The sequence below is a fragment of the Chelonia mydas genome, chromosome 2 (assembly GCF_015237465.2).
Source record: "Chelonia mydas isolate rCheMyd1 chromosome 2, rCheMyd1.pri.v2, whole genome shotgun sequence".
In the NCBI taxonomy this organism is placed as follows: domain Eukaryota; kingdom Metazoa; phylum Chordata; order Testudines; family Cheloniidae; genus Chelonia; species Chelonia mydas.
The window spans coordinates 216510068-216535251 of NC_057850.1; the positions used below are offsets into that span (position 1 = coordinate 216510068).

At 39.2% G+C, this 25184-nt stretch overlaps 1 protein-coding gene and 1 long non-coding RNA gene across 10 annotated transcripts in view; one reads left to right on the forward strand and one right to left on the reverse strand.

Annotated features, from left to right (window-relative positions):
- VPS50 (VPS50 subunit of EARP/GARPII complex) overlaps positions 1-25184 on the reverse strand; it is a 195510-nt gene that overhangs the window by 144512 nt on the left and 25814 nt on the right. For 7 of the 9 annotated variants that reach the window (XR_005224048.1, XM_037890684.2, XM_037890683.2 and 4 more), the window contains 7 exons: positions 18269-18391; positions 17569-17640; positions 10364-10417; positions 5715-5785; positions 5138-5255; positions 5016-5051; positions 1578-1660 (listed from right to left, as the gene is read on the reverse strand). Coding sequence is in view for 8 of the 9 variants with exons in the window: in XM_037890684.2 (XP_037746612.1) it covers positions 1578-1660; positions 5016-5051; positions 5138-5255; positions 5715-5785; positions 10364-10417; positions 17569-17640; positions 18269-18391 (557 nt within the window). In the remaining variant the exon portion in view is untranslated. Of the gene's footprint in view, positions 1-1577; positions 1661-5015; positions 5052-5137; positions 5256-5714; positions 5786-10363; positions 10418-17239; positions 17377-17568; positions 17641-18268; positions 18392-18754; positions 18858-25184 lie in introns of all 9 variants that reach the window. The other 2 variants (XM_043541197.1, XM_037890686.2) reach the window with 2 other exon arrangements.
- On the forward strand, positions 6703-13463 carry LOC122464736. The gene is made up of 3 exons (XR_006289046.1): positions 6703-6886; positions 11686-11824; positions 12685-13463. It is a non-coding gene; the product is annotated as an uncharacterized LOC122464736 (long non-coding RNA).

Below are 25184 nucleotides of genomic sequence, written 5' to 3' on the forward strand. Positions count from 1 at the left end.
CAGACCTGTCCAGTCGTTTCTAAACCCTGAAGCTGCAAACACACACAGCAATGAATTACCAAATTAAAATCTGTAATGTTACATACTTTGGCTTCTTTGCACATTCAGGACCAGAAGCTACAGCCATTCTAAATGCAGAACTCCAACTGAAGTCAAGAATTACTCACAATTACTTCAGTACTGCAATAATCCCCATATATGGGCAGGGGGAGGTGAGGGGAGGGGAGGAATGTGGGAGAGGAAAGAAGCCAGAGCATTTATTTTAATAAATCCTGGCCTGATTGAAATCCATGGCAAAACTCCTTCTGATATTAATGGTGCCAGAATTTCACTCATAGTTTCTAAATCAAATTTTTTTTAACACTTTTTCAGAAATGCTGTAGCACAAAAAACTTTAGTCATTCAGTGTCCTATGTTCCCCAAAAGAACATGAGCATGAGGCACACTACAGTGTGTTGTAGTGAACAGGGCACTAGGGTAGGACTCAGGAGTCTCTGGCACTGCACTGCTATGTGACTTTGGCCAAGACACTTCACCACTCTGTGCCTGTTTCCTCTCCAGTCCTTCATCTGTTTCGTCTATTAAGATTGTAGACTCTTTGTGGTAGGAACCAGCCTCTTACTATGTGTTTGTACAGAGTCTCAGTCTCAGCTGGGGTCTTCGGGTCCTAACATCTACAAATCACAACAGCTGGATAAAATGCTGACAGACCGATCAATGTGCAGCTCATGAAAGGTTAGAATCCCTTGGCATTTTCATTACTTGAAAAACATCACTGCTGATAGTTTAAAAAGTGTAATTAACTGAATCATAAAATTGTCTTTGTATTACTTGTCCTTTCTAACCAGATACTGAAGGACCGTGCTGCAATTTAATTGACACCAATTAGCCAACATTAGCAAATATAGGGACACAGGACTGAAAGAAATCTCCTGAGTCATCAAGTCCAGTCCTACTGCAGGCAACCCTGCCATATAATCCAGTTAACAAATCTATCAAGATCCATCTTAAAACTAGTTAGGTTATTTGCTCCCACTACTCCTATTGGCAGGATGTTTCAGACCTCTCACCTCTGATGGTTAGGAATCCTCTACTAATATCCAGCCTAAATATATTCATGGCCAGTTTATACCCATTTGTTCTTGTGTCAACACTCTCTTCTCCTTACCTGATGTTCACCCCCTTGATGTATTTAGAGAGCTTAATCATATTCCCACATCAGCCTTCATTTTGCTAGGCTAAACTAGCCCAGCTCTTTTAGTCTCTTCTCGTAAGACAGGCCTTCCATTGGCCTGATTATCCTTGTAGCCCTTCTCCATACCTGTTCTAGTTTGAATTCATCTTTTTTGAACATGGATGACCAAAATTGCACAGGAGTATTCCAGATGAGGTCTTGACAGTGCCTTGTACAATGGCATTAATACTTCCCTACTTCTACTGGAAATTCTCACCTGCTCTATCCTAGGATCACCTTTGCTTTTTCACAGCCACATCACTTTGGTGACATTTTATATTCCCCAAAACACTGCATACAAGCTGAAAGCTCGAACCTCCTTAGTAACAAAGCATAACCTTACCTTATACAACTGTAGTGTTTGAAAGTACTGGCTGCTTTCTGGCATTCCAAGCACAATTGAATAGCTCCTGGATAGTCCTCCTCCTTAGGAAAAAATGCAATATAGATAGCTAATGTAACTTTTGAAGCAAATATTGCAACATACATTTTTAGACTAAAATTAAATGGAACCATATGGGGTGAAAAAATGCTAAAGAGATCTGTGGTAAGTATGCTACCTGTGAGAAGAGGAATGTTTTCTTAATATATTACACCAGAGTCTGCTTTTTTCCTCTAATGATTACACCCATTATATATCATGAGCATCACAGAACTTAAATGCAAAGCCACTGATTATGAATGAAAAATGCAAAAGGACAACGTATAAACCATTTGTTATCAGATACTATTTCAGAATACCGATTTGCAGCTACATTCTTCTGCAGGCTCAAATTTAGCTACAAAAAATGTACGTTCGACTATTCATAACCACTATAACAGAAGGACAGGACACTTATAAGATCAGTATCCCAATCATCTTTTAAAAACTGCTATACTTAGATGAAGTAAGTTATTCAGTGCCATAGAGTAAAAATATATATATAAGCAGTACTTTGACTGGAACCCTTAAAACACTACGGAATAAATTCAGAGGTGAGTCTAGAAGAAGTCTAAATTTATGTAATCTATTATACTTTCCAGTCGTTGATCAGCTTAGACCAATTTACAGTGCTCTATATGTCACCTCTAAATTTGGCCCACTAAGCCTGATGGAACTCTAAAGTCAGGCAATTCACATGCAAAATAGCCAGAATAGAAGGATGTAGCAACAAAAGCAAGTAAAAGTAGGTCCCAAACAACAAAAATAAAAGTAAATACTCCTCACATCTATTACAACAATTTAGACTCCATTATTCCCACTTACTTGAGCCAGATACTCAAATGTTGTAAATTCATTGACTTAAATATACAATTGACCAGCTGTGAACCTGGCCCACTTATGTTTAAATTACGCCATTTTACTCACGAATTTGGCCTTATGGGTCAGATTCAGAACTCTCCATGTAGGCACAATTCCAAAGCTTATAACGTGTCTGAATATAGTTCTATATTTTCATGTTTCCTACACAGAGCCCTCAGATTTATTTTAAACCCTCAAAATTCAGAAGCTGCAAACTCTTTTTTCAAAATATAAACATGCAAATTCAGTAGACTGATACCCACTTCACTTATTTGTTTTTGCAAACGTTATACATTAAACACCATACATGAAAACATGCATGAGGAGATGCAAAACAAGAAAAACCACAAAGTATACGGTTCAAAGACACTGGTACAATGAAAACGGGACAATCTAAGGGGAAAAGAACAGAATTGTCAAAAGCAATGGAACATTCCAACTCACAAATAAAATAATTCTGCCAAGTCATATGTGCACGTTAGATCATACCATTAGGTCAGACAAATCTAAGTTATATAATCAGTTCTTGCAATGCCACAAGGCAACAATCTCCAAGTTTGGGAGCAATACAGCATAGTCTTTCACAAGGCTGACCTCTTTTAGTAATGCTTATGAAATATCTTTTGCTCAAAACACTCTCCTTGAGCACCAGAGATGGTAACCTGATTCTATCACAGTTATACTTGCTGGGCACATATCCTTGCATCCAGAGTAAAGAAAATCCAAGTAATTTGTTCTCCCGGTATGCCAGGGTAATGAGTGCAAGACTTCGTATTTTGATAAATGAATTCCTTTCAAAGCTTCAGTGTCTGTACTAACGTTTACTGATATTTGTTGGGGACAGAAATTCCTTTCTTGGAATAAGAGGATTTAAAAAGTGCTCAGTGACTTTTCAGCAGGCCCATGCAGGAATTTCAGATAGCTGATTCTTTACATTCCACACCTGCTGTGAAGGTTTACTGAATAAAAATAAGGGGTTAATTCAAGCAGGAGCCAATGCAGGTACATGGAAAAGTGGACCATTGCTTCAGATACCCCAGTTAACCAATACTTAAAAGTAAACTGCCATTAGCTCTGAAGTTTTACCTCCACCCATATTGAGTTCAACAGCTTGTAAAAACTGGAGGGATAATCCAGGTGGGAAAAATTGAAACAAAGAACTTTGCCGTGGATAAAACAAATGGACCCTGAAGGAGAAGGGAGCAAAGGCAAAGACTGAAGGAGGCAAACTAAAGCCCAGTCCCCAGAGGCTGGTGTGTTTGCTTTGTTCCCACTGTTGAGATTAAATGATGTTTTGATTTAGGAAGGCTGTGTTGCGTCACTGTATTCACCACCAGTCACATCTCTAAAAGCAAAGATTTGCAGGTGCCAAACCCAGCCAGACCTGCTGAGCAATCATGGTTGTTATACAGAGTGCTCTACTCTGGGGACCCACTATGAGAGTCAGAGAACTGTAGAATTCCACGCCAAGACAGGTGAAGGTGCAGGGCCTGTCACCTCACAGGGTGCACTCAGAAAAACCTGAGAGGGGACAAAGGCGCAGCTGGCCCGGCACTGCAGCACTTGCCTCTCTGCAACTGTCTCCTATTGCAATCCTCTTACCCACTCCATTCTACAAATGACACCCTCTTTTCATTTTCCACTCATCTAAACAATCCTCCATGCTCTGAATGGAAGGCCCTCCCCAGCTCTGTTCACCAAGCCAGAACCTCTCCTCATTCAAATCCCTCCTGAAAGCCCAATTTCTCCATGTTGCAAGTTAAACGATATAAAAAAAAATAATAGAACTCTCAAAACGTGCATACATCCTGGAATCTTGAGCTTCCTCACACTCTGCTATCTGCCCCCACCCACTGAGGGAGCAGATCTTACAGCTGCAAGGCTGTCCTATTATTCAGGGGAAGGGGGTAAAAAACACAGCTGAATGTCACATAGTCAATCTATTCCTATCCATTGTGTTCTGACAGACGCTTCTGTAGCAAGCCTGTACAGTACATAATCTTGGGTAGTTACATGCTGATATATTTTCCTTTGCCTGTACTAGAAATATCTGCTAACATGCAACCAGATAAACCTCACCCTCTGTTTGTCCTCCCAGTAAAAGCACATCCTGCTTTAAAACACTGGTGTCAGAAAGGATAGACACATATAAACAAGACAGACCTAACAGAACCCTTATTGTACTAATTAGAGCCTCAACCCCTCAGATCCACATGTTTACAAGGCTCTGCCCATGTGGATCCAGTGGCAGAACTGGAGCCTTGAACAGAATAGCAGGCATCTTCCAGTAGATTAGCAGTTAGTGCCCCATACACAGTATTGCTGACATTAAAAAGCAAAATTTCTGGTAAATCATTTTATTTGCCCTTTTTTTTTTCCTTTCTTTTTTTTTTTTAAACTGTCCTCTGTGTTAGGAAATAAGAGTGGAAGAAATAAAAAGGATGGAAACAAACGTATTCCCATCTACAATAACCATAAAATAGTTTGAAGTAAACTTACCTCCAACATTTCACTTAAACGTACATCAGTTCTTTGCTAAAAATTGACAGAAAAAAAAGAGATATAAGAAAACTACATAATTAAGAAAAATATATTTTACCATTAAAAAAATCTGCACATACCAGTGTTTTTATTGTTCTCAGAGACTTCAGCAGTCCAATCAGCAACTGTCGTTTTCTTTGATTTGCAAGAAGTCCCAAACTAGCTTGAGTAAAACCTTCCTTTGCAATATTCAGGTGCCTGTAGAAGTTAACAATGCACAGAATAGTCTTAGCGAATATGCAAAATAAAGAATTTTACAGCAAATAGTCTAACAGATAGGTCTCAATGCACATTAGAAACACTGAATGGCCACCACTGCTAGTGAAATTCAGCAATTACAGTAACACCAAAGAGAAATTAGAAACGTGCAGGTATCCTTTATCTGGAGTTTGTTTTTAGGTCAATGGTCCATTCCAATAGGAGGCAGAACTTTCAGTTCACACTTTGGACTTAAGTACAGGAAGTGAATAGTAATTTTGTGTTAGTACCTACATCAAAAATAGGATACAGTTCTAATAAAAGTAATCATTAGTTCATATTAAAGCAAATGAAGGGATTTCTTTTTGGGAGGGGGGAGAGTAATTTTGTTTTTAAACCATTTTATTCCCTTTCAATCTCTGAACAGCAGACAAGTGTGTCACTCAGTATGTACCATACCTTCTTCCATTTGTGCAAATGACTGCAGCTAACTGAAGACCAGTTTGTAAAGATGTAACTCGTTCAAGTTCCTACAGAGAAGCAATATTTCAATTTACTCATCCAAATATTATGCATTTTGTGTAAAACAAATCAGATGCTCTCACCAATCTCAAAGTAATTTACATAAACCTATAATCTACTCCCACATTTCTCAAGCTAAAATATATTTCAATCACCTAATCAGTAAAGGCCAAAGCACTGATGGCATAATGTGATGTTAGAGTTTCCATAAAGGGAAATAAGACAATTTAGAGGTTCTGCAGAAACACTTTTACAGTCGCCCACAAAAAACCAAGCATCTTCAGAACAGATTTGGAATCCATTTTTACTGAAGTTGGAAACAACATAAAAATACTTTTGCTTTATTTATATATTGCAACATTAGCACAAGAATATTCTTATTGCCATTAATGAAATTCAGCCTAATGGAATGATAAAAGCTTCAGGCACACGCACAAAGTTTAATTTGCATTAATAAACCAGATATTGGCAAAGCAGGCAAATACGCTGTACAAAACATTTTGTTTCACAATATTTGGGTATTCACGAGCAATTCAGTACATATCACTTTGCAATGACCCGTAATTGTGACCTGTTGAATTTAGACTGTGACCTCTTCAGGGCAAGGAATGCAGCTTTAAATTATTTTTTTAAATTCCTAAGATATTTTTGGGCTCTTAAAAAATAATCACCAGGGATTTTAAACAGCTATTAGTTTCTCATTATTTGGCAATACGTCACAGAAAGGTTTGCACACACCCTATATACAAGAAAAACTGAACATTTTAAAAATGTATATTGCACTTGTGACAGGGTGTGCACTAGACAAGGATTAATGCCACGTTATGGGCAGAGGAAGTCCCGCCCCCGCCAGACCATGCTGGGCATGCTCCAACTGCTGTTCCAGTATAAAAGGGAGCAGACTAGTTCAGTCTAGGCTGAACACCAAGGAGGAAGGACACTTGGTGGAGGCTCCAAACCAGGAGCCACTGCAGGAGACAGGGATCCCAAGAACCAGATAGGAGACCTGTTGCCTACAGCCAACCAACTGGAGTCGGAGTCCCAGGGACCTGCCTGTGCCAAGGAGCAGAGACCCAGTCAACTTACGGACCACAGCTTCAGAAGACAGGGTAGGAAGTGGCCCCAGGTGGGGAGCAAGTTGTAACCCAACTGGAGCAAAGTCAGCATGTTGCAGTAGGATCCCTGCTGACTAGGTGGCAGGGAGGGCCCAGTACCCCAGCCATCATTTTCCCCCACCCCAGGTGGTGGCCCCTGACTCTGGCCATTAGGCCGTGGAGTCCTGAATCCAAGGGCAACCATACTGACTCTGGCCATTGAGCCACACAGTCTTGAGTCCAAGGACAGTCTGGTAAACTGTAACCGTGGTGACACCACACCCATGATCTACCCCAAAGAGAGATAGGGTGTGCATACACCACGACAGCACTGTATTTCAAAATGTGTCAAGTACTTTCCAAACAGAGAAGGGCATGGCCTCTACTTTAAAATTCTACAATACAAAATCTGATTTAATTTTAAAATCTGACCTGGTCTAACTTACTAGTTAAATCCAGTTTAAAACCTAGGTCATTCTAACACCGTCTTCTGCTCAAAATAATCAAAGGTATACTATGGAAGTGAGATATTATTGCATTCACACAAACAGTTTTCTCTTTCCTTACTAAGATCTTTGGTTTAGAAAAGTCAGAAACTAGATCCTGGTTTGAGCAATGGCTTAAATTCTATTAAAAGATTGCTTCCCATTGTACCTAACAATCTCCCCTTTAAAAAAAGCTTTGAATAGCTAAGGCTTTTGCAGGGGGTCATGACTTCCTTTTTCATGCAGAAATGCATTTAATAATAAATCTAATCTAATAGATGGCATTCAACTGAAATATTTCTGGCTGTCTAAATTCAGTAAAATTTATCCTTTGGACACACTCAGATTGCACAGATTAGGGACTGGGATGGAGTGCAGCTATTAGGTTCCTAGGGACAAAACCCTCAGTCCAATACCCAGACTGAGAAGCTGGGCAGATGTACTCCCTTCCCTCAACCAGATATGGAGTGGCTCTGCAGTGCCACTTCAACCCAGAAGCTGCAACAGTCCTCCTCTTTTTTTTTTTTTTTTTTTTTTGGGGGCGGGGGGGGTAAAAAGTGCCCCTCTTCTAGGGGAGAACACACCAGAGAATCTGCAGAATGGAAAATCCACTGGCCCGGTCTATTCCCCATTAGTCCCCACAGGAAGTTCTCACATAACAGGACCCTACTTTATACAGGGGATGCATACCACCTCTGTGACCTCCTCCCAACCATGTAGTGGAAATGCACTCACTTCCAGGGGAACCTGTGCAGGATGAGGAAGCAAGGATAGGATTTTCTGCTAAATATGACGTATTATCATGAAGTACGGAACACAATTATTAAATACATCCCAGTGAGTCAGTGGGAATGCAAGCACTCAGCCCCTCAGATAGGATTTTCTTGGACATTTGCAGGATAGGACACCCTATTTTAAAAGTCATGATATTGAATCCAGAGACAAAAATAGCCCCTGAGGAGCCCTAGCTATGCAGATAACATGCTCAGACTTTTTAAACAGGATTATTGACTAACACAACTAAGGAGTTTTTAAAGTGCCTCTTATTGGCCTGATAGATTTTTGGAACCACTTTGGAACCACTGAAGCACTGTGCACTCTTGTATAAATCCGTACATAGTACTATTTCAAGCCACATTAAAAGGCTGCTGTAATATGAAATGAATGCCTACTTTTAATGATGTGTGCGCGCACAATACCCCATTTGGTAATGCAGCCATTTTAAAATTAACAAGATATTGGAAGAACATTATGGAATTATGGATGAGGAAGGGTTTGTAGTAGTGAAACTGTGTACAGAAAATAAACAAGATCCAAAACAGAAACTCCTTGCCAGTCTGCATCAATTGTCCATAAACAGCCTCTTTTTAAAAAAATATTTTTTTATTAAATGAAAATGCTTCTGTTTCATATAAGGTGTCAGATGGGGATAAATTAATAGTAGTTTTCCTTAACACATGTAATTATAGTTTCACTCTCTGGATTTTAACTTTGGGGCTGAAAAGACAATACTTGTCACTGTCAGATCGCCTCCTCTTCCAGAGAAAAGTCAGGCTAGGGACATACTCCTGTGAGGATGGAGAAACTGTTTTAATGTTTCACTCTAGGATACTGATGGACCTATCTCATCTGACACTTCCAACTGACTATGGCCCTCAGCCTTTGAACATTCTACCAGTGCTTCAGTGTAATACTATAACAATGTCTTATCAAGAAATATTGACAGGCTAGAATCTAGACACCCATTCTCTTTATGCCTTACCCAAGAGTCACCACAGTTTACAGAAGCTTTGCAAATGATGAAGCAACAAGGAAGAAAGCTGAAGTGTCAGCAGCAAAGGCAATACACTAACTCAAAGACTGAGAATGGGTTATTCTTACACTGGGGAATAGAAGGTTAGTTGTCCTCTCCCTCAGCTTCAGCAAAACCTCATCCAGTGCAACTCTTCAGAATGTGGATATTTCAACACTACTGTGATGGGGGCCTCATTAGAATCTACATTAGATTGGCAAAATGGTGAATCCAAGTTTCCTTGGTCTCTCATGGTCTAATTTGTTTCTTTGGGGAATCCTCACTTTGATTTGCAGAAAAGATGAACCAGATCCTGGCGGACCTGACCAATCTCATGAGAGCGCTATCAGAATAAGAGGGCATTAAAGCTATCATCTTCTCTAGGGTTTAACCCCGTTTTGCTCATTGAAGTCTCTTGGAAGTGCCATGTCCAACTTACTTCTCTGTTGGACACTTCTCATGAGTTGGTAAAGACCAGTGGGAAGTTTGGAATTTGTTACTGATGAGGATGGTTAATGCCTTATTCATGGAAGCAAGGTGCAAGCCATCCTTCCTCATAAACAGTAATGAGGCTCCTGCTCAAGCCCCCTCCGGCTGCTACCTCATCTATAGCCTCCCATTTCTGGAACATCTTATGATGATGATGTTGGAGCAGCTCCCATGACATCTCAGTCTTATGTCCTTGATTCCTATCAGTCTTGTTTTAGACTTTAGTGTAACAATTTAGTTCTTACTGGACACACCACACAATTACTTTTGGATTGTCAATTGGAAAGTCAATGCTAGATCTGTTGGATCTATAGGAAGCTTTTAAAACCACTGACCAAGTAGTTTGCTTCATCTTCAGAGGCTTGTTTGAGCTGATGGAATGCCCTTTTGTTACATTCATTGATTCCTCTGGTAATTAGTAGTAGCAGTATTCTTTGACAGGGCTTTTAACTGATTTTGCCTTTTTTTTTAAATAGGGTTGATTTGGAATGGATTACTATATTGATTTAAGCATCTAAGTGCACTGATGATGGGTATCAACATGACTTAAGTAAAACAGCCACAGAATATAAGAATTTAAAGACTACACTCTCCCACTGACAAGATGAATGATCAACAGTTGTGCCTGAAAAACAGATCAAGTTGAATTACAGTAACATTAGCTGGTGTGATTTAATAATTCACAGAAGGCATTTACAATATAAATACATAAGTTTATTATCTTACCTTAACATATGCAGGCTGCTTTTCAAGAATCAAGTCTGCAACCTTTTTAGATACCTTGAAGGGGACAATATTACATGTGAGGTATCTGGGAAGTATCCAATCTCTATGCTGAAAGATCTTCATTAAGAACTCTGAAGATTTTCTGTAATTCTTAACATTCTGAATCATTCATTGACTAAATACACATGCCAAGAAAGAAGTAAACGTTCTAAGATAACGACCACACTTCTCCTGCAAGTAAAAACAGGCGTATGTTTACAGCTCTCATTTGGGAATTAGTAGATGTTTTCAAATTAACCTTTTAGCCCTTTACCAGCTAAAGAGCATACTTGAGTAAAAATAGAAAAGATATGGAGCACTGGAGCCTGATATATTCTGTTTTCCATGTTATTAGTGTGCAATTACAAATTAATCACCTACACTGGAGATTAAACAAACTACAAAGGAAACTTTCCTTTCATACAGCTACCATATTATATATAATTTATGCTAGTTTATAATCATCCTGTGCATGGCAAAATCAATTTAAGTTTTCTGTTGGTGTGCAAAACATAAGCATTTTAAATTGTTTTGCACTGCTCTGAATTAAATTGTAAATGAAGGGCTATTCTACTCTGAGAATTACACCCTATATTGAATTTAAAAAAACAAACATCTTTTCAGTGTACATACACATAAGGGTGAACAATGAAAAAAATACCAAATAAGCCATCAGTAATTTATGAAAATCATGTAACACTTCCAGGTTCAAAACAGTTTTCTTCCAGCAAGGGTTAGGGATGTTTAAGGAGAGACAGGCTCAGCACCTGAAATGAGGGAATGATTTATGTTGTTCTTAAGCACTTCTCTCCAGAGATGGGAATCAGAGGAGAGTCTGGCTGAAGCAGTCAACCAGCTCATCCATCTTGTTTGCTGAGGAGAAATGAAGATGAAGAGGTTCTTTATGTGTAACAGGTTGCACACCTGCATTGTTAACCATGATATGAAGCTGGAACCCTGGTCAATCAGCATTTCCTGTGGCAATCCTCCAGTGGCCATACCAGCTCAATCCCTATTCTTCTGAAACACAACCAGTATAAGAAGGACAGTAAGAGTCTGGCAAGATGTCTTTGGTACCATCAACTGGCAATCTGGGCAAGCAGTGCAGGAGTGTCACACATCTTTATGTATTCCCCCACATACACCCACAAAAATCAGTCCAACAATCATAATACAGATATATGCTTCCTTGATTGCCCTGCAGAATGTATGTCATGTGCCTGACAATGTAGTTCTCTTTTACAGGATCAGGGAATTACCAGTTTGTTCTTTATCTCTCCCAGTTTGTATCTGTGAAATGGAGAGCCCTTTGAAATGGCAAAGGGTACCCTGTTCTTGGCAACAAATTCTCATCTCAGACCTGACTAACTGCACTAAACAAATGTTCTACAGGATATTTATCCACAAAGAGTAACTTGTAAGGTAACTACAGAAAGCTCATAAATTGTCAAGATTCATAGTCATTGCAAGATGTACATAGAATCATAGAATATCAGGGTTGGAAGGGACCTCAGGAGGTCATCTAGTCCAACCCCCTGCTCAAAGCAGGACCAATCCCCAATTTGTGCCCCAGATCCCTAAATGGCCCCCTCAAGGATTGAACTCACAACCCGGGGTTTAGCAGGCCAATGCTCAAACCACTGAGCTATTTCCCCCCCCCCCCCATAGGTAATACTTAAGGAATAACATTTATATTGAAAGTATGGTTTATGGACTTGCAGTAGAAATTAGACACCAGGATCTAAGATATCTTGGTGATGACCCATTCAAGCAAGAAGGAGTTGTCACCCCTCCTTAGTCAACTGGCAAGGTAATTCAAGGTTCTTTTGTCTAGTCTTGCCACATCCCAGAACAGTCAATGGAAAACCATCACAGGCAATTCCCAATGACCAAAAGCAGTTGGAGGTGACAAGGAACATAACAGCAGGCAGGAGATCACCCTGGCTATGAATTGAAACAAACAACTGTTTCAAGTACAAGAGTGTAGAGTGAAGCCACTCTATCCATTCATGGAGTAAATCCCTAAAAAAAAAAAAAAAAGGGGGGGGGGGGGGCAGGGGGCTTTCATGGACCTTCATTCTTGTGAAACCAGCCAGCTCTGCAACAGACCGAATTTTGAAGGGATAGCCTACTTTATTATATAGAAAACGTGACTACTGATATGTGTAAACCCAGGTTCAGGTTTCATTATTTTGTTTTGTGTTGTAACCCATCATTTCTATCACTTTCACTTCTAGTTAAATCTTTAGTCCTTAAATAACCTACTTTTGTTTTATTTTAAGGGCTCGCAAGTGCTACATGGTTTACAAGAGCGGTGGTTTATGACAAAACTTGGAACGCTTCACCTCTAGGTGCAGAGGATCTGGAATTTTTGTGAATAGCCAATGTCAGGGGATGGATATCACAGGGGAATGATTCAAAGGGACTTGGGAATTGAGGTGCACCTATTGTTAATCTGCCTGATGAAGGAAGGGCTGGCATAGCCAAGAGGAGAGCATTTGAGTGGCTGAAAGGGTAGTACTGTTAGAGAGCTGACTCCCAGCCACCACAAAAAGACTCCCTCTCACTGGAAGCAGGGGGCAACAAGGGGGACTCACAGTACCATCACAGTAACTATCACTGCCTTGTACTTTCATTCAAAATGCAGAAACTGGGCATTTAAAAGAGGTAACTATTGTATTGTCCTCAATTGCTATGGCCCCCTTGTAAAAGGTGTCTGTACAGAATCATATCCAGATTGATCTGGGGAGATTCTGTCAATCTCTGGGTCTTGAGTGTTGGCAATTGTCTCTTCTCTTCAGGTTCATTCTGGTGATGTACTTCCCCACCCACTTAAAAACAAAACAAAACAAAAAAAAACTTCCCTAGTTCCTCTGTGCAAGTCACTTTTTCTTGCCTATCCAGCCTCTCCTTCCCACCTAACCTTGCAGACACAGGTGCCGGCTTCCTCCTTTCCTCGGGGGTGCTTGGCCCTACCCGGCCTCTTCCTGCCCATTTCCACCCCCTCCCCTGAGTGCACCCTGTCCCCACTCCTCCCCCTCATCCCCCAGTGCCTCCTGCAGGCCACAGAACAGCTAATCGTGGCAGGCAGGAGGCACTGGGAAGGAGTGAGAGGAGTTGATCGGCAGGGCTGCCGGTGGGTGGGAGATGCTGGGGGGGAGAGGGGGAGCTGGCTGATGGTGGGTGCACCTATGCTTGCAGACCCTTGTTCTGAACTGATCCATACCTTTAAGCAGGAAAGATACACTGGTGCTATTCTATTGGTTCAGTTACCAAGAGTTTCATTCACCAGTGTAACCACCACCACATTGGTAAGGTCTGGGGGTGAAAGGAGTGTATTTCTTCCTCAGAATTTGTCTGTAGTGCTAAAAACAGAAGACTTCTAATACCCATAGCTAGAGCAACTGTGCCAAGCACCTGTCTCAGTCTGTGCTAGAGTCTACCCCCACCTCTCAAGCTTTTTGGTTTTTTTAATATATTTATTTATTTACTATTCAAGTTAAATATCTTTGCAGATTCAGCACTTACTTGCAATTGTTCTGTCATATGAAATGCATTTAAGTTATCACCTTCTGTTCTCTTTTACATAAACATCCCACAAACAATAGCCATACATCCCAGGATTGTCCATCATCATTTATGCAACCATTCTACAAGTCAGCACTACTGATAACATTCAGTTGTGAGTAGGGAAAGCAAGGCCCAGTCACTCCACTGAATGACCATATAATTTCAAAGGTTGCTGAATACCAGTAGTACAATACCTCCTATTTTAAGAGGTTAAATATTCTCTCACACAGTCATCACAACTTCTTCTGATATCAACTGATTTAGTAATTTCATTAGGTAATTAGCATTTTATACAAAGGCATCTTGTATAATGCACTATTAAAAGTACAACTAAGCTAGCACAACTCTTGTTAATATCTTTTCACTTTAGAAGCCAGAAATACAATTCCGAACAATAGTCAATATAAAGAAATTGCAACATGGTATGAAAAACAAGAATTAGTTCAGTTTTTCAAAAATAGAGCTGAATAAATGACTACACTTTTCTGATGCCAACTGAAAATATGGCTACATATGGCACTTTACTAATTAAAATGAAAAGCAAACTGATGTGCAGGTAAGACCCAACTTCCTGCTGTACAGATTAAAGATACAAGCACTAAGATGATATGATACAGACAGTAAAGAGCCCTGAGTGTGCTGGAATCCATATCACATAACAGAACAATTGCAAGTACATGCTGAATCTGAAAAGATATTTAAGATAAATCACCGAGCCCTGTTCCTCACAGAACCACCACATCAAGTAATTTAAGAAAACATGACCAAGATCAGTTGTACAAAAGCATGTGGTGAAACCCAATGAAAAAATGGAATATCAAGCAATGTTTTATCACAATCAAGAGGTCATTTTGTAATTAACAAGAAAGTCAATAGAGTATATGTTAAAGATTCAAATTCCAAAAGGAAAAAGCACCAGTGCAAATGACTAATATACCTTTAAACTACTACTGTAATTATATATGTCAACTAGAGATATACACACTGAAATTAGGATCTACAGTTATGGAAATGGTGATGTACATCCACCTTCTTAAAGGATGTATTTATCAGATGTGCTGTATCGTCAGTCAATATACTGAAATGACCTAGTCCTGTATGAGCAGTTTAAAAGTAGTGTCATAAATATAAAGGGAAGGGTAACCACCTTTCTGTATACAGAACTAAAAAATCCCTCCTGGACAGAGGCAAAACCCTTTCACCTGTAAAGGATTAAGAACCTAAAATAACTTCACTGGCACCTGACCAAAATGACCATTGAGGAGACAAGATACTTTCAACGCTGGAGGGGGGCGGAACAAAGGCTCTGTCTGTGTGATGTTTTTGCCGGGAACAGATCAGGAATGCTCTTCACAACTTCTTAAGTTAGTAAGTAATCTAGCTAGAAATGCATTAGATTTCCTTTTGTTTAATGGCTGGTAAAATACGCTGTGCTGAATGGAATGTATATTTCTGTTTTTGTGTCTTTTTGTAACTTAAGGTTTTGCCTGGAGGGATTCTCTGTGAATTGAATCGGATTACCCTGTAAGGTATTTACCATCCTGATTTTACAGGAGGTGATTCTTTTACTTTTTCTTTAATTGAAATTCTTCTTTTAAGAACCTGATTGCTTTTTCATTGTTCTTAAGAGCCAAGGGTTTGGGTCTGTGTTCACCTATGCAAATTGGTGAGGATTTTTAATCAAGCCCTCCCCAGGAAAGGGGGTGTAGGGCTTGGGGAGATAATTTGGGGGGAAGATGTCTCCAAGTGGGCTCTTTCCCTGTTCTTTGTTTAACACGCTTGGTGGTAGCAGCATAGGGTTCTAGGACAAGGCAAAGTTTGTACCTTCGGGAAGTTTTTAACCTAAGCTGGTAAGAATAATCTTAGGGGGTCTTTCATGCAGGTCCCCACATCTTTCCCAGTGGGGAAAGAACCTTGACAAGTAGCCTGTGTGTAACAATATTTTTAGAATTGTACACAAAAAATGAGATGCAGAATTCTGTGGTGCTGACGTACATAAAATGTGTTAATGTCTTCTTAACACTATTGAATCAATTTAAAATTGGTTTGGCCCCAGGTAATTATATCCCACACAAGATTTAACAGGGAGAAGAAAGATAAAATTTATACCAATCACCCAGGTCTCCTGCAAAAACACCCCATTGATTTCTTTCACCATATGGCAAATGGTTACTGTCAACAGGATCTAGAAGTGGAAAGGCTACCCTGCCCAAATGACAATATCCACCTATGCTAGGAAGAAATTTAAAACAGATTAAGGAAGACGTAAACAACAGTCTTGGGGAAAATAATCATGAAAAGATATTTCTGCTGTTTACTAAATATTTTTATTTGCAATTTGCTTTTTCCTTTATGTATGCACTGTGGTTGAGAAATCCTTTTACTTATGGTGTGGACAGTCAGCATTTGGCAGATACAGAGACAACTGGTTCCCCCTCCATCAAGTCATCTCTCTGTCCTGAATGTTCTCCAGTAGATTTTCATGCTGTCACCAGATGTCCACTGCGAAACTTTTCTTCTTGGTGAAGAAAAAAAAGCCCCGTTCCCTTTGGAATCTCATTCTTCCATCTCTTGAGGATGAAAAGACTGAAAAGTGCTGGCACATGTTTAACAGGCTGATACCTGTAGAACTTCAAAGCCAAGCTCTAAGAGAAGAAATCTTGAAGACACACAAGGTTGAAGGACTGAGGCTTTTTTGTACTGTGAAGAGTCTAGTTACAGAATCAGTGTTTTTCTTCCTAATATTTCACTCATTTTAAAAACATGATTAAGCTTCCTATAGTAGTTTCACTAATGGCTATACTCCAATAAACTCTAAAAGTTACAGGAAGTTAATGCCTGATCTAATTACACATATTTAAAAGATCAATGAACCAATAATTAATATTTTGATAGGAAATATATTCCAGAAGGTGTATAATGTATTGCAAGAAAATGTAAGAAGTACCCTTGTGAGGTTATCCAACAGCTACACTGATTTTTTTCCCCATAATCATAAAAGGAAGCTACCACCAATTCTCATATTTTATTTGTCTCATTCCACAATAATTGTGCACCAGCGTTCACTAGAAGACATCCACACTGGGAAAGAATAAAATTTGGCAAGGTAAAAATATAGCAAACCACCAACTGCAAATATAAACAGCCAACAAGATAGCTGTGCAGCTACATAATAGATTTGTATTTTGTTTAAGCTGTTTTTACACTACCAAAAGTTCCTCAAAAGAACAAAAAGTTAAAGAAGTTACAGTGCTGAAAGCAACATACATTTCCTTGTCTTTCAAAGTACTGGTAGACCTGAACATAGCCAATGAGGAAAGTCGATACTGCTGAAGAAAAAAGTGGTACACTGGTAAGACCTGAGGCCAAGTTGACCATCATATTTTACTGATCTTGATTTTCCACTATAAAAAAAAACCAAAAAACACAAAACTTAGTGCTAACTTAACTGGGTTAATACCTTTAAGGATCCAAGATTATTTTCAGCCCCATGTCAAGATATTCTTAATAAATATAGGAAGAACTACTGGAGCTCACAACACAGCAGTAGCATCAAGTTCTACACACTCAACAAAGGAGGACACAGTTTTACTTACAGCAGCTTGTTGTTGCTTTAATTTGTCTCTGTATTCTTCCATTTCTTGAAGACTAAGAACTGCAGGAAGCTTCTGTATGTAGAAGACAAAATTAAAACCAATGAAAAATGAATATAGATGAAGTGTACATATAATTAAATGCGTTTAGGAAACAATCTAATCTGCATTTAAAGTAAGGCAATGATAAACAATAAAAAGTCAGAGTTACATTATGCTGAGTATCCAGTAATGGATAATCAAAATCTCAAAGCTTTTTCTTCTATTCAACAGATTATGTGCGCGCACGCACACACACACACACAGCAGAATCAACACGCAACATATTCTAGTTTTGGTTACTAACAAAATAAAGCCAAAAATACAGTTTTGCTGCCAAATCTAATCAATTTCCCAGTTTTGATTATTTGGGCCATTTCATAAACAATTTGATTTCTAAACTGTTTGGAAGCCCAATGGGCTGGATCCTATAGCCACTGAATTCAATGGGAAGATTCCCATTGATATCAATGGGCTTTGGATCAGGCCCTATACAACCACAGCATGACAGAGAAATCTTAATTCTGAGTTAAGGAAAAAGATAAGTCACACAATAAATATTGAAGTCAAGATGAAAGGGTGAACATTGACTAAAATAAATGTCATCGATTAATGTCTTTTAGAATACTGACTTGGGGGGGGGGGGGGGAGGAAGACTTCTTACCTCCAACTCATACTTCACAATATCAAAGGAATCATTGGAAAAATACACTTCTTCAATGCTGTTAATTATTTCTTGCTGGGCTTGAGGATCAGTTGGTTGTTCCCGGAGTTCTCTCAGCTCCTCCTTAACAAAAATATTGATTTTTAGTAAATGTAACTACATAGAAGGAACACTGCACTCTCAAGACAACCTGCTTTCCAAAGCCATTATACAAGTGTGAGAGCCCTGGGTACAAAACAGAAACAGCTGTATTTTTCAGTCTGTTTCAAATATTGGAAGTGGGAGACTATCCAAATAGCAGAACTCATGCTATAACTGCTGTGAATTGCCTAGTTATCGCTGTACCAATATACATTTTGTTCCTGAAACATGGTACAAATGTCTGTGGGGTCATGTCTTTCCCCAGGTGTTCACAGCACTTAAGGAAAACTCAAAATAAAGCAAAATAGATCAGAGACCTGTCTTTCAGAAGTGCTGAGCACTCACCACTTCAACTGAAGTCACAAGGAACCAATTAAGTGCTTGGCACTATTTCAAATCACGTCAAAGTGGTTGAGTTTAAAGGCAAAGTTAACAAGCAGAGTCTTTCCTAAATAAATGATAGACATTCTCTGTTAAAATATTGTGATTTGTTATGTTCCTGAAAGAATCAGACAAAGTACAGTACAGCAGTCTATTTCCATTAACTAAATTGTTTCAGAATATTTCAAAGTGAATTAAATATATTTGAAAACTAAATAGAGAGCTTTGCCCTCAAAGTTAGTTTTTCTAGTTTAAATAAGCTGAGGGAATATTTCCATAAAATATTCATGTTAACCATTTCTTAGAAGTTAGTGTATTAATTTCTTAGGAGGGAAAAATGACCAGAATTTTATGTTAGTAAGCTTCAAGCAAGTTAGAACACACACAGTAAAACGACAAAGATGAGGCCATAAATCAGTGACCTATCTCCACTACAGTCAGTCAAGTCAGCAACATATCTATTAGATAGCAAATAACCATGCCACACAACGCCAATCCCACTGGCCCCTGCTAATGTCAGGCAATATCTTAATGGTTAATGATAACTAAGATTCTGACAGATCTTTAAGGAAAAAAAAGAGAGAGAGAGAAACATCCAACTTCTATCACAAAGACAAATTGCCCATAACCCTCAGGCAATTAGACAGCTACATCGGACACTTAACTGACAGATTTAAAAAAAAAAAAAAAAAAAGAGGACTCCAGAAATTTTGAATTGTGCTGCCACCTTCTCAACAACTGTACCCAAACAAGGTAGGTTAGGTGGGTAGAGGTCAGCCTCAAAGTGATGATATAGTAAGCAAAGTCCAAATGAACATTTTTGAGCTAAAATGGTATTTTGCCGTCCCTTAAGGAAGTGTAAATCTTCAATACCACTGCTCCTTGCTTTAAAAAAAAAAAAAAAAAGGCACACACAGACACACACGCATGCCATGAAGTTGAAGTTTGGTGTTCCATTCAGCACATGTAGTGCCTAAGCAAGTGAATATGACTAAAATTCAATTTTAAACAACTTGGCGTTGGTCCCCTCCAGACATGGATCTGTACCACTTCAGATGGATGACAGTATGGCAGCCCAAATCTACCAAGTACTTCCACCTGCAATATTTCCACTCTGCAGAAGCTAAATAAAAAACCTCATTTGTCTCCACAACCACCACAGCACAGGAATTTAAACAGTCTCTCTGAAGCAGTTTTTCAGCCTTGGAACGAGACAATTCATCTCCATGCCATGCATTTTATTTGCAATAGGTTGTCCGTGTACCAATGGGAGCTTTGAGGAAGACAGACAACATTTAGGAGGTATTTTGTTAATAACCATAGACAAATCCTATCATCCCCACCAGGTCAGTAACAGAATGGTCCACTGGCTGAGCAGTACAATCCCTAATGATCCATGTCTGGAGGGGACGAATGCCAAGTTGTCTCAAAATGAATTTCAGCTATGTTCACATGCTGAGGTACTATCTGTGCAGGATGGAACACCAAACTACAACCTCATGGCTTGACAAGTACAATGAAATTACATTTATCTGCAGCTTCAGATGGAGGCTATATTAAAATAAAACTGGTGGCTTGAAAAAAAAGGTGTGGGAGGTGAGTTCTTCTGAACAAAAGAGAAAATAGTCACTACTTGGCTCTCAGCAATACGAAAAAATGTGGGAGTTTTTTGTTTAACTTTTTATTTAGGCAAAGTTACAATAAAAACATGGATATACTACATCATACATTACTTATTGAATATTAACCTGATCCTGAATATATAAAGAACCTGGCTAGAAAAAAGTTTTTCTATCTACTATTTTATTTTGGAGAATAGCTTTGGCCCAACCCTTTACAACTTCAGACATCTACACATAGTCAACACCAAGAAATTTAGGCTGAACTAAGATAATATTCAGTAAATACAATGAACCATTTATCATTTTTGGTGTAAACCCACCAAATTCTATGCAGTTACAGAGGATGAATCTGACCTCCTGAGTACATCTTAGTTATAAAGAGTGATCTCAGCCTCAAACTTCGAGAAACTGAACTAATTCCCACTCATTAATTTTGGCATGTTGCACGGTAACACTAGCCAGGAGGACTGGAGCTGACTTGCAGTTTCACTCAAACTATGCTCAGACAGCAAATCAAAGATTCCAGGAGAGTTTTGCTCCTCTAATCCAAAGCCCTTAGTAGTTTTGTTTTTTCCAGGGGCAAGGGAGACACTTTTTTTTATTATTTTTTTGCTGTTGTTTATTGGAGGGTTTTTTCTCTCCACAACACAAACCCCCCTGACAAATCTCTAAAACAAAAGAGTCATTTTGACTCATCCAACAGCATGCAACATTCCAGCTTGTAAATTTAGGACTAGACAGTCTAACCACTAGTGTATTATTTGATCAGTCCAAGGCTCATAATTCACATTTATAACAGCTACAACTTTTAAATGCTTCTCTTTATAAAGGAAATAGACCAGGTCAAAAACTATGTCTGACTTCTTTTTATGAAAAGAACAAATCTGAAGTCAATAAGTTGTCCACAGCCAGCCAGGCGGTTTAATAGTAGCACACACTAGCATTAGGACATCAAAATCAAAGAGTCATTCAATCCTTTACTCCCCAGAGCAGTAGGGGGTTGGACATGATATTAGCATCTCTCATGGAAAGTTTCTCCCACTGCTTCAATAGGTCACAGAATGTACCTAAACATCCCCTGGGTTCACTGTCAGGGACTCGCAATTAGCATGGGGGACCCTGTCCCAGAGGTTGTTCCTGTTAGAGGGGTAAAAGACAGAAACATTTCTTAGAAGAGAGGAGTAACAGGCTTGCCTTTCACAAAAAGCCAAAATACCACCCTGGGTCAAGGCTCCATAGTATAGGAACACTTCACAAGTGGAGTTGTCCCAGGCTATGCACTAACGCAGCAGATCTGCTGAATGCCCCAGACCAAAGTGCCCAACTTTATAATTGGGGGTAGCCTTATTAGTCTGTATTCACAAAAACAACAAGGAGTCTGGTGGCATTGTTGTTTCAACTTTATAATCCACCACAATTAGCTCAAAAGTCCCCAGACATAGTAGGGTGGTTGCATGACCGCAATTCCACCAGCAGGGGGCCTCAGTCTTTGTTCCACTGGGCAGAGACATCAGATTTTAGGCAGTAAATCTGACCCAGGATTTTTAATTTACCAGTGGCCGTGTTTTACAAATACTTAAATCCCTATAAATCCTTAAAAGTCACTGCAAAACACAAACAAAACATCTACAAAGAGAATTCCAATGATAAATAAATATAATAGAGGGCATGGGAAGATAGAGTGTCTTTATACACAATCAGTTTTAATAGGCTCACTAAATAGTCCCTAGCTCCCCACATTATTCAAAATAATGTAAATTCATACTTTACATCAAAACAAGAGAGACCCCAAAAAGCAGCGCACTGAACACAAGAATGGCCATACTGGGTCGGACCAATGGTCCATATAGCCCAGTAGCCTGTCTTCCAACAGTGGCCAACTGCTTTTCTGGAAGAGTAGGAAGAGCAAAGAAGGTAACATAACAGCATGAAGTCAGTGACCCATCTGTACTAACATTTTTCACAATGAAAGAAAAATAAACCAACAGTAATTGCTTGCTCTGATATTTTGAAAAGAAATGGGATTTCAAGCTTCTTGAGTTGAAGAGATTTAATAGTACTTCTGGTGAGACGTGCTGCTCAAGAGTTAAAGTAATAAAATAGAAGTACGCATGATTACATGAAATAGGTTATATCACTGCATGCAGTAATTTTTTCATCATCTTATTTTCAGAAGTAAACAGAGAGAGTCTCTTTGAAAATGTTCTTTCAACCCCAGCTGTTGTGATTGACGACGTTTAGGTGCCATCTGGTGGAAAACCTGTGCAACTGTAGTTCAAAAGGGAATTTTGCTTTTAATATACATTTACCTAAGAAAGCTTAGTTCAGGGACAATTTTCACAGAGCCCTACTCTTCACCCAGATTTCTAGTGGGCTTGATGGATGCATGATGAGTTTGAGGAATCTAGTCAAGATCACAGTGACTAAAGAACAAACATTTTGGTGGTCTGATATAAGCCATGGTCATCAGTGGATAGTAATCTTACTATGCAAGTATATACATACACTGAGCAGTGGAGCAGCAAGAAAGATGTTTAATGGACTGGATGGTACAATGGACTGGATGGTACAATGGATTGGTAATTGGATATCAAGCCTGTTACGTCTAGATCATTAGCTTGAATCCAGCCCATAAAAAAAACAAGATCAATTTTATGTCTGAAGAGCGCTGTACAAAAATCATCATCTTACAGCTTTTTAATGGCTTATATGAAATGACTTTGGTCTCAATCCCATTCCCAATGAACGTGTACTCATAGCATCATACACCTCTACCAAATTTGGCATTCTTGTTGGCTCTCTCAGCTAAGTGGCAAGAACTGAATGAGCACAACAATTAGTTTCCCTCTCACCCATAGAAGAAGGTCCCCTGCAAGTCAGGTTTAAGGCACATTGATATGGATGGGCCTATTCTGTCTATATAGTACTGGTCCTGGGGATAACTGAAGGATTTCACTTAGCCAGAACTGAAAATCCAGCACTAAATTAACACAAAAAAACCCCACAAACCATGAAGTTCCCCACCTCTAGAGAAGCAAGCAGTACTGGGGTTGCTTTCATTGACCTTATTGACTGGTTGTGGAATGGATTTGGATGTTAATGGGAGATTTGTGCATAGAAGCGATATGCAGGCAAAGAAAGGAGGAGGGGGATGTCTGTATTTAAAAGGTTATTTAAAAATAAACCACTTTGATCAGTCCCAACTTTTGAGCTCACCAAGGAGGTTTTCGTCGTCTGAAGACACACATGCCCTAGTCAGCTGTAGCAAGGAACAGAACACATTTAGAAGCACATGGTTCGTTACCCTCACAACACACTGTATTTTATTTTAAAGGAGTCTACTCTAACCTGATGCTTTAATGTCCTTTAGAAAATCATTTCCTAGCAATCTCCTGGATAAATCACAGCTTTGTGTCAGTACACAGAGACTCCTGTTACAAGCTAGTTTAAAACTCAATGTACTGTAAAATATCACCCATAAGGAACTGGTGGCTGATTTACAAACAAAAAAGTATTCAAAGGCAGAGGACTGGGATAGATTAATTTGTCCTCTGGGTCACTGCAAGTGAAATCACCTAACTTGTCATCTGAATGTTGGACTCCAAATTTTGTTGGTGTCTCTTTTTTCTGACCTTTGTAATCACACGGGGAAAGTATTTTAAAACACTTGAATTTCTAACAGTTTCCAAACTACTGACACAGCAAACTTTGTGAGATGGAAGAAGTGTTAAAATTCTGGACCGCTCTGAACATTTATATGGAAATCAGCATGGATATTTAATATCCTAGATCTAGACCTACATCTAGATCTCTTTATAGAATTAGCAGTTATGCACTATCTGGGAGAAGATGATTCTGCACAAAACTAAAAAGTGGTAAAGTTGTGATGACACACAGCTAACAAAGTGACTGAGAAAAGGGAAAGCAATTCTATATTACCCTTCCCCAGAAGGACTACAGTCTCAGAGGTTGTTCAGACAAACATTCAGAAGAAATCCTGGATTGTCCCACACATTCTTTTCTTGAAGACAAGCTAGATGGCTTGGTTCTCTTTCCATGGTCTGTGCCAAACATGCTGTTCATACACACACTAATCTACAAATGGACCTCACCATACGCTAGGACTACAAACACGCCATCATAAACTACAGCTCCTAGCCTGCCCATGCTCAACTGGACTAGTTCTCAGTAACTAAAGCCACTAAGGGCTAACCCAACCCCTCACCACTGAGAGGAGAGGATGTTCCAATCCACCCTGTGCACAAATCTTTAAGATTTGTTTCTTAAAGATTCAATATCCCCCATCCCTTCAGTTAAGATCTGAAAAAAGCTCAGTCTGTATCTGAGACATCCAACTAGTGTTCCAGCCCCATCCAACTTAATACCCCTAATATTTCTATGGTTAACACACATTTGGGGGGGGACGACGACTATTATTCAGGCATTTTCACATCATAAAACTTTCTCCTCCTCCAGCCCCATTTACAGGATATTTTTAAAAGAAAAATCAATAATGCAAGTCTTTTAATATAAGATCTCATGTACATTCATCAATCCCAACATTTATTCAGAACAGACTGCCACAAGGAAATTAGGGACAGACTGAGTCATACAGAGAACAGATACACCAAGGAACAGAAAAAATAATTAGCATGTTATTAAAGTGTATGTGTTCAAATGCATCCATTTCTCCCAAGATGAAGTGATTCACCTACGCATTCTTTACAGTGACGAATTCAGCAAGAGGTGTGCTGATGTTATTAGTTAAGATG